This window comes from Lethenteron reissneri, chromosome 6 (assembly GCF_015708825.2).
Source record: "Lethenteron reissneri isolate LAM-NWPU_2019-01 chromosome 6, ASM1570882v1, whole genome shotgun sequence".
Taxonomy (NCBI): domain Eukaryota; kingdom Metazoa; phylum Chordata; class Hyperoartia; order Petromyzontiformes; family Petromyzontidae; genus Lethenteron; species Lethenteron reissneri.
Window position 1 is genome coordinate 396,401 of NC_083784.1, and position 12,711 is coordinate 409,111.

General features: G+C 45.9%; 1 protein-coding gene across 1 annotated transcript in view; it reads right to left on the reverse strand.

The window, feature by feature from the left end:
• Positions 1 to 1,115: 1,115 nt before the first annotated feature.
• The window catches only part of LOC133355057 (uncharacterized), a 40,356-nt gene continuing 28,760 nt past the window's right edge, over positions 1,116 to 12,711 (reverse strand). The window contains exons 8-12 of the mRNA XM_061572329.1: positions 12,352 to 12,539; positions 9,920 to 10,028; positions 4,901 to 5,068; positions 3,848 to 3,983; positions 1,116 to 2,878 (exon numbers count right to left, since the gene is read on the reverse strand). Coding sequence (XP_061428313.1) covers positions 2,811 to 2,878; positions 3,848 to 3,983; positions 4,901 to 5,068; positions 9,920 to 10,028; positions 12,352 to 12,539 — 669 coding nt within the window. The 3' untranslated portion in view covers positions 1,116 to 2,810. The remainder of the gene's footprint in view (positions 2,879 to 3,847; positions 3,984 to 4,900; positions 5,069 to 9,919; positions 10,029 to 12,351; positions 12,540 to 12,711) is intronic.

The window sequence follows — 12,711 nt, forward strand, 5'->3', positions numbered from 1 at the left end:
CACACGTGACACTCCGACACTCACACCGCAGAGCCATCCAGCGGCACGCGTGACACTCCGACACTCACACCGCAGAGCCATCTAGCGGCACACGTGACAAAAACCTTCACGTAGCGACACGGCGACCTCTGCCTAATGATGTTAGCAATCGCGAACAGCACTTTTAATCCATGAATTGGTTCAAAGATAGATTGAATGTTTAATTCTCAAGCACAGACTGCAAATATTAACAACCTATATGATACAGGTTTGTATTTCATAAGTATTATATTATCTATGCATTGTAACTTTTCCCCGTGAAACAATTAAAATGGCTCTCATGTCAACTTGCGTATCTTCTGGTAATGTGTCGGTGCGGTGTGCAGAAGTGCACACCAAAGCGTGGTGATTAAATCAACATTCCTGCTCCCAATCAACCAAGTTTGCAAGTAATTTTGTGTTTTCAAAATAATTTGCAAGGGCAGTGATTCGCTTGGAGGTAGTGATCTATTCCAAATGCCCTTGTAAGCACCTGAAGAACCACAAATAAGTATATCCCTTTAGACATTTGGATTTTTTACTTGTCCTTAATTACACACTTTTCGTAATGAAACCAATAAACTAGACCATGGAAGTAACCTATTTGCCCTGCCGGTCGTCTTTTTAGATTTGTTTTGCGATAAAAAGTATATTTGAAACACAAAGCGTTATCAACCCTTCTGGAGAGAAACAGTGTTGTGTCCAGAAGGGATATATAATTAATTTCTAAATAACGAGGATATTATGTCTAAGCATACTTTTTTTACTGTTTCAGTAATGTTTTTGTAATGAGACTCCAAACCACGTCAATTTCTAATCTTTTCTTTTTGCAAAAGTGATGCTTGCATTCACGTGCCGTCTGCTCTCTGCCAGGCGTTTAGCAGTAACACAGTACAAGTCATTCCAAAGTGCGTCCTAATTTCTGCATCGTTGTGTAAACATTTTAAACTTGAAAGAATTCATTTTTTGGCAGCGGCAATGAGATATGCAAACATTGCAATTGCTCGGGGTTTGAATCAGATGGAAATTCAGAGGCGTTAAAACGTGCTAACTACAAAATTGAATCTTCATTTTATAAAATTCCACAAAAACAATAGTCGTGGGATGTGTTTTATTGTGTGCGTATACACAATTTGACTTTACGTCTTCCCGCAGAAAACTGGTTACACAAAAGAAAAACAGACAGCCAAGAAATTGTGGTGACGTGTTGGTTTAAATTGAGTGAATTTCTGTAAAACACTTAAGTGACAACGTCGGACAATTGTCTTTGATCGTTCATAATGAATGTTCGTGTGTTTAGCGTTACCGACGTAAAGTGTGTACAAGTAATACGTGATTTTTAAACGTAATCTTAACTTCTAATGGAACATAAATCTGAGTCGTAGTATCATGGCACTGAGCGATGTGAAGATATAGCTGCATACTCGCAGTCACCTCAAAAAAAGTCATTTTCATGTTCCGAGAAAAGGAATCTTTTAAATTCCGTTCGCTTGGCGTACTAAGAAACCAAAAACTAAATCCCAATGAACAGAGGATGAACCTTTAGTTATGGAATGTACCATCGAGTCTTAAAGATTGCTGACCTGTGAGACCATAACGACGCCTTTTATCTGATAATCCTGTGGGGAGTATACAACATGCACACACAACACCAAAGCGGTCAGAGCAGTCGTGGACAATGTCGCGGTACAACACTCATGACAAACATCGTCTTAGTCCTGCCAAGCCTAAACGACACGTACGAGTATCCTATTAGAAGTTTAGCGGTCGACATTGGTCACAAGTTCATCACGTTTATATATTTATATATATATATCGTGCACAGAATCCTCTTCAAAGATATCTGCCCAGCGTGGCGGAGTCAAAATTACTCCCCCGCCTCAAAGGGGCTCTCCTCTCCAGAGCCCCTCTCGTGGAGCCCCATCTGCCAGCAGTGGCACGAGCAGCAAATGCCGGACTGTGCCTCTACCTGTACACCATGTCTGGCAATAATGGGGGAAAATAAGACTTTTTGAGGTGACGTTGAGTGTTGGCTGAGATTGAATGATTGATGTAAAACTATCTGCAATAAATGATATGTTGTGTCTCTTAAAACATTTGTGCTTTTTTTATCTATGTGCTTCAAGAACAATTATACTGGAGGATTGTTGCATTTGTTTGAATACATGTTTTATATACATATAATACATACTTTAAAGACAGACAAATTTAAAATGTGTTTTAGGGTTGTATACGCATCATGGTTCGGCAAAGATGCCCGACGTTTACCACCCACGTGCTTAGAGCTCATTCCTGAGCTTGCTGAAGGAGCTCCCAGCACATGCAGCGACGTGTCGGACGTCCCGACGAACAACACGGGGCACGACCACAAATACACCGGACACATATTTACTCGGCGCGACCGGCATCCCTACGCGGTAGTCCAGACGTAGATTGCCCGGGAACACAATGTACACGTAACAGGTCATACATACTTTGGCTGCCATTACAGGCCCCGTTCGCACAATGTATGGTGCAATCAGACGCTCCGCTTCAGCAAATGACGGCATCAGAGAGCCTCCATAGGACGAGTTAGCAGGCTCCCAACTGTTGGCATAGGAACATGAAGGGTATTGCTACATCCAAGTTGAAAGAGCCTGAGACTTTAGATACTTTATTTCGTGCTTGTAATTGGCCAGGGTTTCTATATGCTGTGTGTACATTAACACTGTTCAGAGTCAATTCCACAGCAATGTCTGTATTTCACTGGTCACTGTGGGTGGATGTTGGTTGCAATGTTAAGTGGGTTTTTTTCATGACCTGTCCTGGAAAACATCATCTTCCCCGATTTCTTCAATGGGCAGCATGTGTGAGGGAATGCCTGAAGAGAAAGGAATATCATCATTGCCATCATCATTAGGGGTGTAACGATGCAGAGTAATCGATTGCATCCACTCATACTCACGTTACGCACATCGACTCGTGTACGCAACGCGAGAATGGATTGTTTTTGCATTGGGTACACACGACCCCTGCCGCCACCGGAGACCACGATACACAGCAACAAAGCAATCACTTAGGGCTCTAATATATATTCTAGGGTTGTACCAAGGGTTGTGCAGCATGGACACCCTGCCGAACATATAGAAATATATCACAATCATGAAAACCGACTTGGTGCTAGAGGAATCATTGTTGCATTAAAGAGCAACCCCAATTTGACTCGTGACGTGCTTAATCATTGTCATTGGCCAGGTGCATTACCCACAAGGCCTCCTTTTCATACAAGTGAGAAGGCCGATCAGGACCTTGGGAAGCCTTCAAAGATTTCCCAGGGCAGCTCCCTCAAATTCAGGATGATACTGGGGAAACTAGGATAGGTGGCACACCTGCTGATGATTCCAGTAGTGGTGCGATCTCTTTGGCTGGTTAAAAACAAACAAGAATTACGCACTCGCACGGATTCTGTAACGCTGTGCGACGTGCGTGTCCACGGAAGTGTTTAATTGGCATGACCCTCAGGCCACGACGGGTTTTCATATTTGCAAGATAGCCCTCTTTCACTCTTACCTGTGACTCCAACTTGTTGTGGGCAACCATTTGGTAAATGTGGCCGATTTTGCATGGGAAAGTATAAGAGAACAACACAACTTGGCACTAAAGTTGTGTTCATACCGGGATCGTCGGTATGAGAGTTGTCGCAACCCCACGCCATAGACGGACCGACGCGATGGAGAGGACAGGTGGACCACAGCCCTTGCATTGACGCTTTCAACCCGAGTTTGGTTCTACCGAAAGAACCAAAGAGTAATCACGGCAATGACGGCGACGTTTACCCAATTTCACTCACCGCCCCCATTGGACGAGGTTGAGCGGAGCTGGGCGAGGCCTTCCTCGGGCTCGGACGAGCTGGCCAGGCTGTTGCGGACCTGCGTCAGGGACAGATGGGAGCACAGCGACGGCTGCCGGTCCAGGCACTTCGCCGCCTGTCGGTGACGGAGCGGGGGAGACAAGAGGTCGAGAGGTCCAGGCCGGAGAAAACGGTTCGCAACGCAACGTACGCCATTGTGTTTCCCAGTTGCGTCACTCCAGTCATTATTTACATTGAGCAAAACTTTTGGCTGCAGGGGTCACGTGAACTAAATGCTGTGCAGCAAATAGAGAAATTCTATCCTCTCTCCTATGTACATTTTTCATTTTAATTGGTGAATCGATGCATCGATTGTACCCATATAATTCATACGGCTGGGTCAATGGCCCACCAGCACTTCTAGGTGCCACTATGGAGGTGAGAAGTGGGTCTTTTTCTATTGCATTCGTATGCAAGCAGAAACCAAATACAGCATATAGACGTTTCATTCGCTAGATATATTCATCATCCGTCCCTCCCATTAGCTATTAACGACAATGAGGTCAAACACATGATACATGAGCATTATATACGTAATTGTGAAAATTAAATACGTGTGAGATTCCCTAATGAACCTTCACGTAATTATTGCTTCGATTTTTGCTACATCGTTCGCCCATTTTGCATAATTTACTTTTTTTTTCAAACACCAACCATTATTACCTTGTTAAATTGAGGACATTTGTCATTTTAACACGGCTGATGAATGGCGCGCTCCATTTCGCTGCAGAGGGAACGCTGCCCATGCAGCTTCAGCAGCAATGGCAACTCGAAACTGAAAACTCATTTCGTTAGGACTGTTTTTTGGCATTACCTTATTTTCCTTCCCCCGCTCCGATTAGCATGGTTGGCTACGTACGGTGCTAAAGAAGTCCTTACATGGAACACGAGGGGGTGGGTGGCCAGCACCATGCCTGCCCCGGCCGTGTTTGTCTCTTCCCACTGCTGATGTTTACACACCGCAGCAGGTGCTCATCTGAGGCTTCGCATCACCTTGATGTTGAGCGTGGGGTCATTGAGGGAGTACAGCTTGTTGGTGATGTCCTTCCCGATGAGGTATTTGAACACTTCCTTCAGGAATGGCTCCACCTCGAGGTAGAAAGTCAGCCTCTCCCGATGCCAGCACAGGAACTCGCAGTCTTCGTCGGCAGTGATCGTCACCTGCTCGTGCAAAGGGAGGGCGGGGGATCGTACACGGGATTGCAATGGAGTCATCAATGCACTCATCGCCAGTGTTCGTTTCGTGTGCTAAAACAACATGTTAATCATAGTGTTAGACTAGCTAATGGCAACCTGTGGATTTCATGTAGTCCATCTCTTTGTCTAATCAACTACAACATTCAAACATTTAGCCAAACAATTTAGTCATTAAATTTCGATTTAAAGCTTTCGTGACTGCAGGGATTCATCTTCTTGGTTCTTTCGGTAAAGTCACGTAGAAGGGAAGTAATAAAATAATAAAAATAAAACATAATAAAATAAAATAATTCTCACGACGTTTCGGCTACAACGCAAGCAGCCGTCTTCAGGTGAAGAATGAGACACTACCAAACTAGGAGCTTATATATAAGCTGCGTTGGAGGTGGAAGAGCGCCTTAACAAAAATAATGTGCATATGAAGAGGAATTTAGCATATTCATGGAAAATGCGTAGGCGTTGGGCGGGGGGGTTTCAAAGTCATATTATGCCCATGCATTATGCAGGATCAGCAGCACCAAGGGGGGGTGCAGGGATTAGCAGTAACAAAGGAAAGGAATGTTAATGATATGTAGCTGCAGTTACTCAACAACCACGTAGAAGACTAAAGTATAAACTACATAAAAAACTAAAGTATAAACTGCATAGCACCATCAGTATACTTACTATACTCTACAATAAGCTGAATTACTAACAGCAAGTAATACATTACAATTCTACGTCGTAAAAATTCTATAATATGCTTCCATCTAAACTTTATTCTCTTACATCACACGAGCATATATCGTACTATATACTGCCATAGATAAACCCAACATTAAATTATATACTGTATTGCTGTAAACCAACCTATACCTTATACATTTTAATATAACACTATGTATTATTCTACACACCCTAATGTGTATCGAAATGGTTTATTACGTCCTTCCAATGATTGCTAAGCCAGAATCCATCTTCTCGGTTAAAATTGTCTCTGTGTTTGTATATGTGGATCGCCTCATGAACGAATCTCTCATGATAGCCAGATGGCTTGCAGAGAACCTCTGTCTTGGAGAAGTCAATATCATGTGAGCCCACTGAGTTGTAACAGTGATCTGCCACGGCTGAGGTGTTTGTCCTACCGTGTTTCAGGTCAGCTTTATGTTCACGGATGCGGTCCAAGACATGTCGTTTGGTTTCCCCAATGTAACTGCTACCACAGAGGAAACTTAGTTTGTAGACGCCAGGGTACTGTATGTCTGGAACCACATCTTTTACAGACGGTACCAGATCACGGATTTTATGTACTGTGTTGAATCGGACCTGGATCTTGTGTTTAATCAGGATTTTGGAGATCTTTTTTGTGACCCCAGCAATGTAGGGTAGGTGATGGTCTTGAAAGGCTCCTCAACAGGATCCTTCTTGATGGTTGGAGTGATGGCTTTGCGGATTGTGTAGTCGGAGTAACCATTAGCCTTAAGAGCTTGGTGTACGTGTTTGAGTTCACTGGCAATGTGTTCATGGTCGGAGATGCATTGGGCTCTATGATATAGAGTCTTGATGAGGGAATTCTTCTGGGATGGATGGTGGTGGGAATCCGGTTTTAGATAAGCATCCGTATGGGTGGCTTTCCTGTAGACAGAGTGGCTCATTGAACCATCAGGTCTCCTTTTGATTAGGACATCCAAAAAGGGTAGCTTGCCATCTTTTTCGACTTCCATGGTGAATCTGATGGCTGGGTGTATGGAGTTGATGTGGTCGAGAAATTGGTCTAGAGCAGCACGGCCATGTGGCCAGATGACAAAAGTGTCGTCTACGTACCTCTTCCATAAGGTCGGGCGTAGAGTGGCAGTCTGGATGGCGTCCGTCTCAAATTTATCCATGAAGATGTTGGCTACAACCGGAGATAGGGGGGAGCCCATTGGGGTGCCCTCAGTTTGCTTGTAGAAAATTTCATTCCAGGTGAAGTATGTATTGGTTAAGCAGTGTCTCACCAGGGGGGGTACCCCAGCATTCAGTCCATGATGAACCAAGTCTTCAATGATTGCGATGGTGTCAGGTACAGGAACCTTGGTGAATAAGGAAACCACATCAAAACTGACAAGCAGGTCGTCTGGGGACAGGGCAATCCCCTTGATTGTCGATACCAGGTCAGTAGAGTTTAGTACCGCACAGGTGGTTTTTCCAGTGAAAGGCCGTAGGATTTCAGACAAAAAACGAGCCAATTTATAGGTGGGGGAGTTGATAGTAGAGACAATGGGACGAAGAGGTGTATCTTCTTTATGTCCCATTATCTCTACTATCAACTCCCCCACCTATAAATTGGCTCGTTTTTTGTCTGAAATCCTACGGCCTTTCACTGTAAAAACCACCTCTGTGGTACTAAACTCTACTGACCTGGTATCGACAATCAAGGGGATTGCCCTGTCCCCAGACGACCTGCATGTCAGTTTTGATGTGGTTTCCTTATTCACCAAGGTTCCTGTACCTGACACTATCGCAATCATTGAAGACTTGGTTCATCATGGACTGAATGCTGGGGTACCCCCCCTGGTGAGACACTGCTTAACCAATACATACTTCACCTGGAATGAAACTTTCTACAAGCAAACTGAGGGCACCCCAATGGGCTCCCCCCTATCTCCGGTTGTAGCCAACATCTTCATGGAGAAATTTGAGACGGACGCCATCCAGGCTGCCACTCTACGCCCGACCTTATGGAAGAGGTACGTAGACGACACTTTTGTCATCTGGCCACATGGCCGTGCTGCTCTAGACCAATTTCTCGACCACATCAACTCCATACACCCAGCCATCAGATTCACCATGGAAGTCGAAAAAGATGGCAAGCTACCCTTTTTGGATGTCCTAATCAAAAGGAGACCTGATGGTTCAATGAGCCACTCTGTCTACAGGAAAGCCACCCATACGGATGCTTATCTAAAACCGGATTCCCACCACCATCCATCCCAGAAGAATTCCCTCATCAAGACTCTATATCATAGAGCCCAATGCATCTCCGACCATGAACACATTTCCAGTGAACTCAAACACGTACGCCAAGCTCTTAAGGCTAATGGTTACTCCGACTACACAATCCGCAAAGCCATCACTCCAACCATCAAGAAGGATCCTGTTGAGGAGCCTTTCAAGACCATCACCTTACCCTACATTGCTGGGGTCACAAAAAAGATCTCCAAAATCCTGATTAAACACAAGATCCAGGTCCGATTCAACACAGTACATAAAATCCGTGATCTGGTACCGTCTGTAAAAGATGTGGTTCCAGACATACAGTACCCTGGCGTCTACAAACTAAGTTGCCTCTGTGGTAGCAGTTACATTGGGGAAACCAAACGACATGTCTCGGACCGTATCCGTGAACATAAAGCTGACCTGAAACACGGTAGGACAAACACCTCAGCCGTGGCAGATCACTGTTACAACTCAGTGGGCTCACATGATATTGACTTCTCCAAGACAGAGGTTCTCTGCAAGCCATCTGGCTATCATGAGAGATTCGTTCATGAGGCGATCCACATATACAAACACAGAGACAATTTTAACCGAGAAGATGGATTCTGGCTTAGCAATCATTGGAAGGACGTAATAAACCATTTCGATACACATTAGGGTGTGTAGAATAATACATAGTGTTATATTAAAATGTATAAGATATAGGTTGGTTTACAGCAATACAGTATATCATTTAATGTTGGGTTTATCTATGGCAGTATATAGTACGATATATGCTCGTGTGATGTAAGAGAATAAAGTTTAGATGGAAGCATATTATAGAATTTTTACGACGTAGAATTGTAATGTATTACTTGCTGTTAGTAACTCAGCTTATTGTAGAGTATAGTAAGTATACTGATGGTGCTATGCCGTTTATACTTTAGTTTTTTATGTAGTTTATACTTTAGTCTTCTACGTGGTTGTTGAGTAACTGTAGCCACATATCATTAACATTCCTTTCCTTTGTTACTGCTAATCCCTGCACCCCCCCTTGGTGCTGCTGATCCTGCATAATGCATGGGCATAATATGACTTTGAAACCCCCCCTGCCCAACGCCTACACATTTTCCATGAATATGCTAAATTCCTCTTCATATGCACATTCTTTTTGTTAAGGCGCTCTTCCACCTCCAACGCAGCTTATATATAAGCTCCTAGTTTGGTAGTGTCTCATTCTTCACCTGAAGACGGCTGCTTGCGTTGTAGCCGAAACGTCGTGAGAATTATTTTATTTTATTATGTTTTATTTTTATTATTTTATTACTTCCCTTCTACGTGACTTTACCGAAAGAACCAAGAAGAGAAATTTAGTCATTACATTTTGGTGAGAGAGGTGCACATTATTTCTCCACAACCAATTACCATGCTGGTCTTCCTCGGTATTATATTAATCTGCACCTTCATTCGCCTCTCTGATTATTTTTATTATTACCACGGTTGGCTACATACGGTGTGAAAGAAGTTCAACATACATATGTACATTCGGACTAGTTTCTTTTGTCTTGGCATGGACAGTCATGCTTTGCTCTTTTGTTGGTAGATGTAGACTCCTCCCTTATCATGCTCTGACTTTTCCTCCATCCATAGTAGTCATTGTTGACAAAAATAAATACAAATTCTACAAATATTTCCGTCAAGAAATTCGTAAGAAAATGTGAAAATGGTCGTCGTCGCCATCACCACGCTTCGTGTTGTCCTCTCATAGTTATTGTTGACTGAAATAAAATAAAAGCAATCCTTGATGAATTTATATTTTCATCACCAACTTCGTTTCCACAGAGACTAACGCCGCTCGCCACATGCCCCGGCGGTCACCTGGAACTTTTCTCCGCGGTGCAGCTGTGTGGAGCGGAACTCTGGCGAGTCGACGAACGCGTTGGGGTAGATGTTGTGCAGGAAGTTGTCGCGATGGGTCACCCTCATTCTGGCGACACGCACGGAAGGAGGAAAAGCAAATCTGTAAACATTCTCTCACGAGGTGTCCGTCCAGCATAAAACAACACATGCCACCAGGAGCTGGCCACACGGACAAATGCTTCCTCATCCAGAAGAAAAGGAGACAATTATTCCTAATTATTTATTTTCGTGAACGTTTTCGAAAGAATGTCTTTGTCCATCCGTAATGAGGGGCACAGTAGCTCCACTACTGACGATCCAATATGAACCAAACATTCGTCTTAAGGTTGCGTTGCTATGACAAAGTTGCCCTTTTGAAAACCGCAGGAAAAATATTTGCAAATATGTAAAGTATTTTCCTTTGATAGCTGCTCGTATTACAAATCAAATATTATTGGAAACACACATTGGAAAAAAATTACATGACACAAGCATATGCATGATTTTCGTTACGTATTGTTGTAATATAATTGGTATCCTGACCTCAGACTGGAATATACCAAACTAGTCGTGGCCATAGACCAACAACTGCAAGTATTATGGCTCTTTTTTGGATGGCACATTCCGATTTATGTCCATGATGTAAAGGATGCGATACACATTATCTTCATAAACAGGGCTCCTCTCGTTTTTCAAAACATTTCACTTCAACTACATCGGCTTCATGACAAGAGGCGGAACAGCCATGTCGTCACTGTGACAGCGCGACGCATCGCAGTGTGCGTCGCGCACTGGGCCCAGCCAGGGGATCTGGTCCAGGCAGAACCACAGAGTACGCAAGAGATCCTGACAAGTGACTTTCTTTACAAATTAAAACACTAGGGGGCACACTCCTCTATACACAAAAACTCCACGGGTTGACCTCCCCAGCAAACAGTGATCAGCCCTAAACGGCTGCAGGACAGGGAATGGGCACGTGGTCACCCCCTTCATCGATGGACAGTAAAGAGCGACTCGCAAAGTGACTGCTGCAGTCACAAGAGCCAGAGCATGGGTCACGTGATCCCACACTGCACCTCGCACTGCCGATTAGCGGGCAGTGTCACCGACATCCAACCAAGCCGACACAGTGGCCGTTGCACGGCTTCATACCCTCAACAGACACAACGCTGCTAGTTTCACTTCATTATTTATTTTCGTTGTTTATCCAGGAAAGCCACACCAAGTGGGAGGAGACTTTTCCCGAAGTGCCCTGTCACTACATTGGGTTTCTATTTTAAGATGTTTTTAGCCAATTAACGATAAGTGTTTATTATACAAGTGGCAGGAAACCGGGGCACCCGGATAAAACCCACGCGCGTGAGGGGGAAACGCTCTATCCCTCATACAAATGGAAACAGCGATTAGTCTACTTGCTGTCCTGCCTTTTCCTGGCGAGCCAGGAAACCGGAGAACCCCGAGGAAACCCACGCAAGAACAGGGGCATAGCATAGAAACTCCACGCAGAAAGTGGTTCGAGTCGGCAATCAAACCCTGGCGCTTGTTGCTGTGAGGCGTGATTGTTACCACTGCGCCAACTTGCCATGACATCTGGATTATTCGACTGCTCTCACAGCAGCATTACCCACAAATATGAAGAAGGTAAGAAAGGTCCGGGTTGTTTTCTTGCTTGCGCCAGTGCTGGCGGAAAGGCCTCCACTCGTAAGAACTCTAGACAGCCTCGATAGAGGGTATTTGGCCTACTCTTCCACGCTGGCCCAGACGTCTTGGAAGACTCAGGAGCGCTCACACTTCACCCCACCGCACACGACCTGCCGCTCGACCACACGTGGTGCACCCGGTCACACCGCTGGGTGGATAGAGCTGGCGGTGGTGGTAGGGGGTGGGGTGGTGGTGGTGGTAGGGAGTGGGGTGGTGCTGGGAGGGAGTGGGGTGGTGGTGGTGGTGGGAGGGGGTGGTGGTGGTAGGGGGTGATGGCGGTGGTGGTAGGGGGTGGGGTGGTGGTGTTCGGGGGTGATGGTGGTAGGGGGTGGGCTGGTGGTGGTGGCATGGAGTGGGGTGATGGTGGTGGTGGTAGGGGGTGGTGGTGGTAGGGGGTGATGATGGGGTGATGGTGGTGGTAGGGGGTGATGGTGGTAGGGGGTGGGGTGATGGTGGTGGTAGGGAGTGGGGTGGTGGTGGTGGTGGTAGGGAGTGGGGTGGTGGTGGTGGTAGGGGGTGATGGTGGTGGTGGTAGGGGGTGGGGTGGGGAGCATTTAAGAAACGTGCCCCTATTTGAGCACGCCGGTGGCGACCTCTGCGTTGCAAGTGCGCTCCTGCTCCGTAGTGAAGAGCGATGTGGCAAGTTCGGCTCGCGGGGCAGTTGAATGACGATCCGACTCGGCGGCACGCGGACGACGACGACGACTCACTTGCCCTTGAGCAGGATGCTGAGGCGACCGTCGGTGGAGGTGCTCTCCTCCACGCTGTACGGCTGCCCCGCCGACAGCCGCATGATGGTGCAGAACTGTCCTGTGAGCGTCTGGAAGAGCTCACGCGACACGTTGAGCGGCTCGAACAGGCGGCGGTAGACGCGCTTCAGCTCGCCGTGCACCTTCACCTGGGAGACGGCCCCCGCCGGCGACACCGAGAAGCAAGGTGAAGCCGGGGAGGTGCACGACCAGACACGGGGTGTGTGGGCGACTGCCTCCGTTGCCCCCAGTGGCGATGTTTATCACACACCGCGACAGGTACCGATTTGAGGATAGGTAGACCTGGGAGAGTCCCAGGAC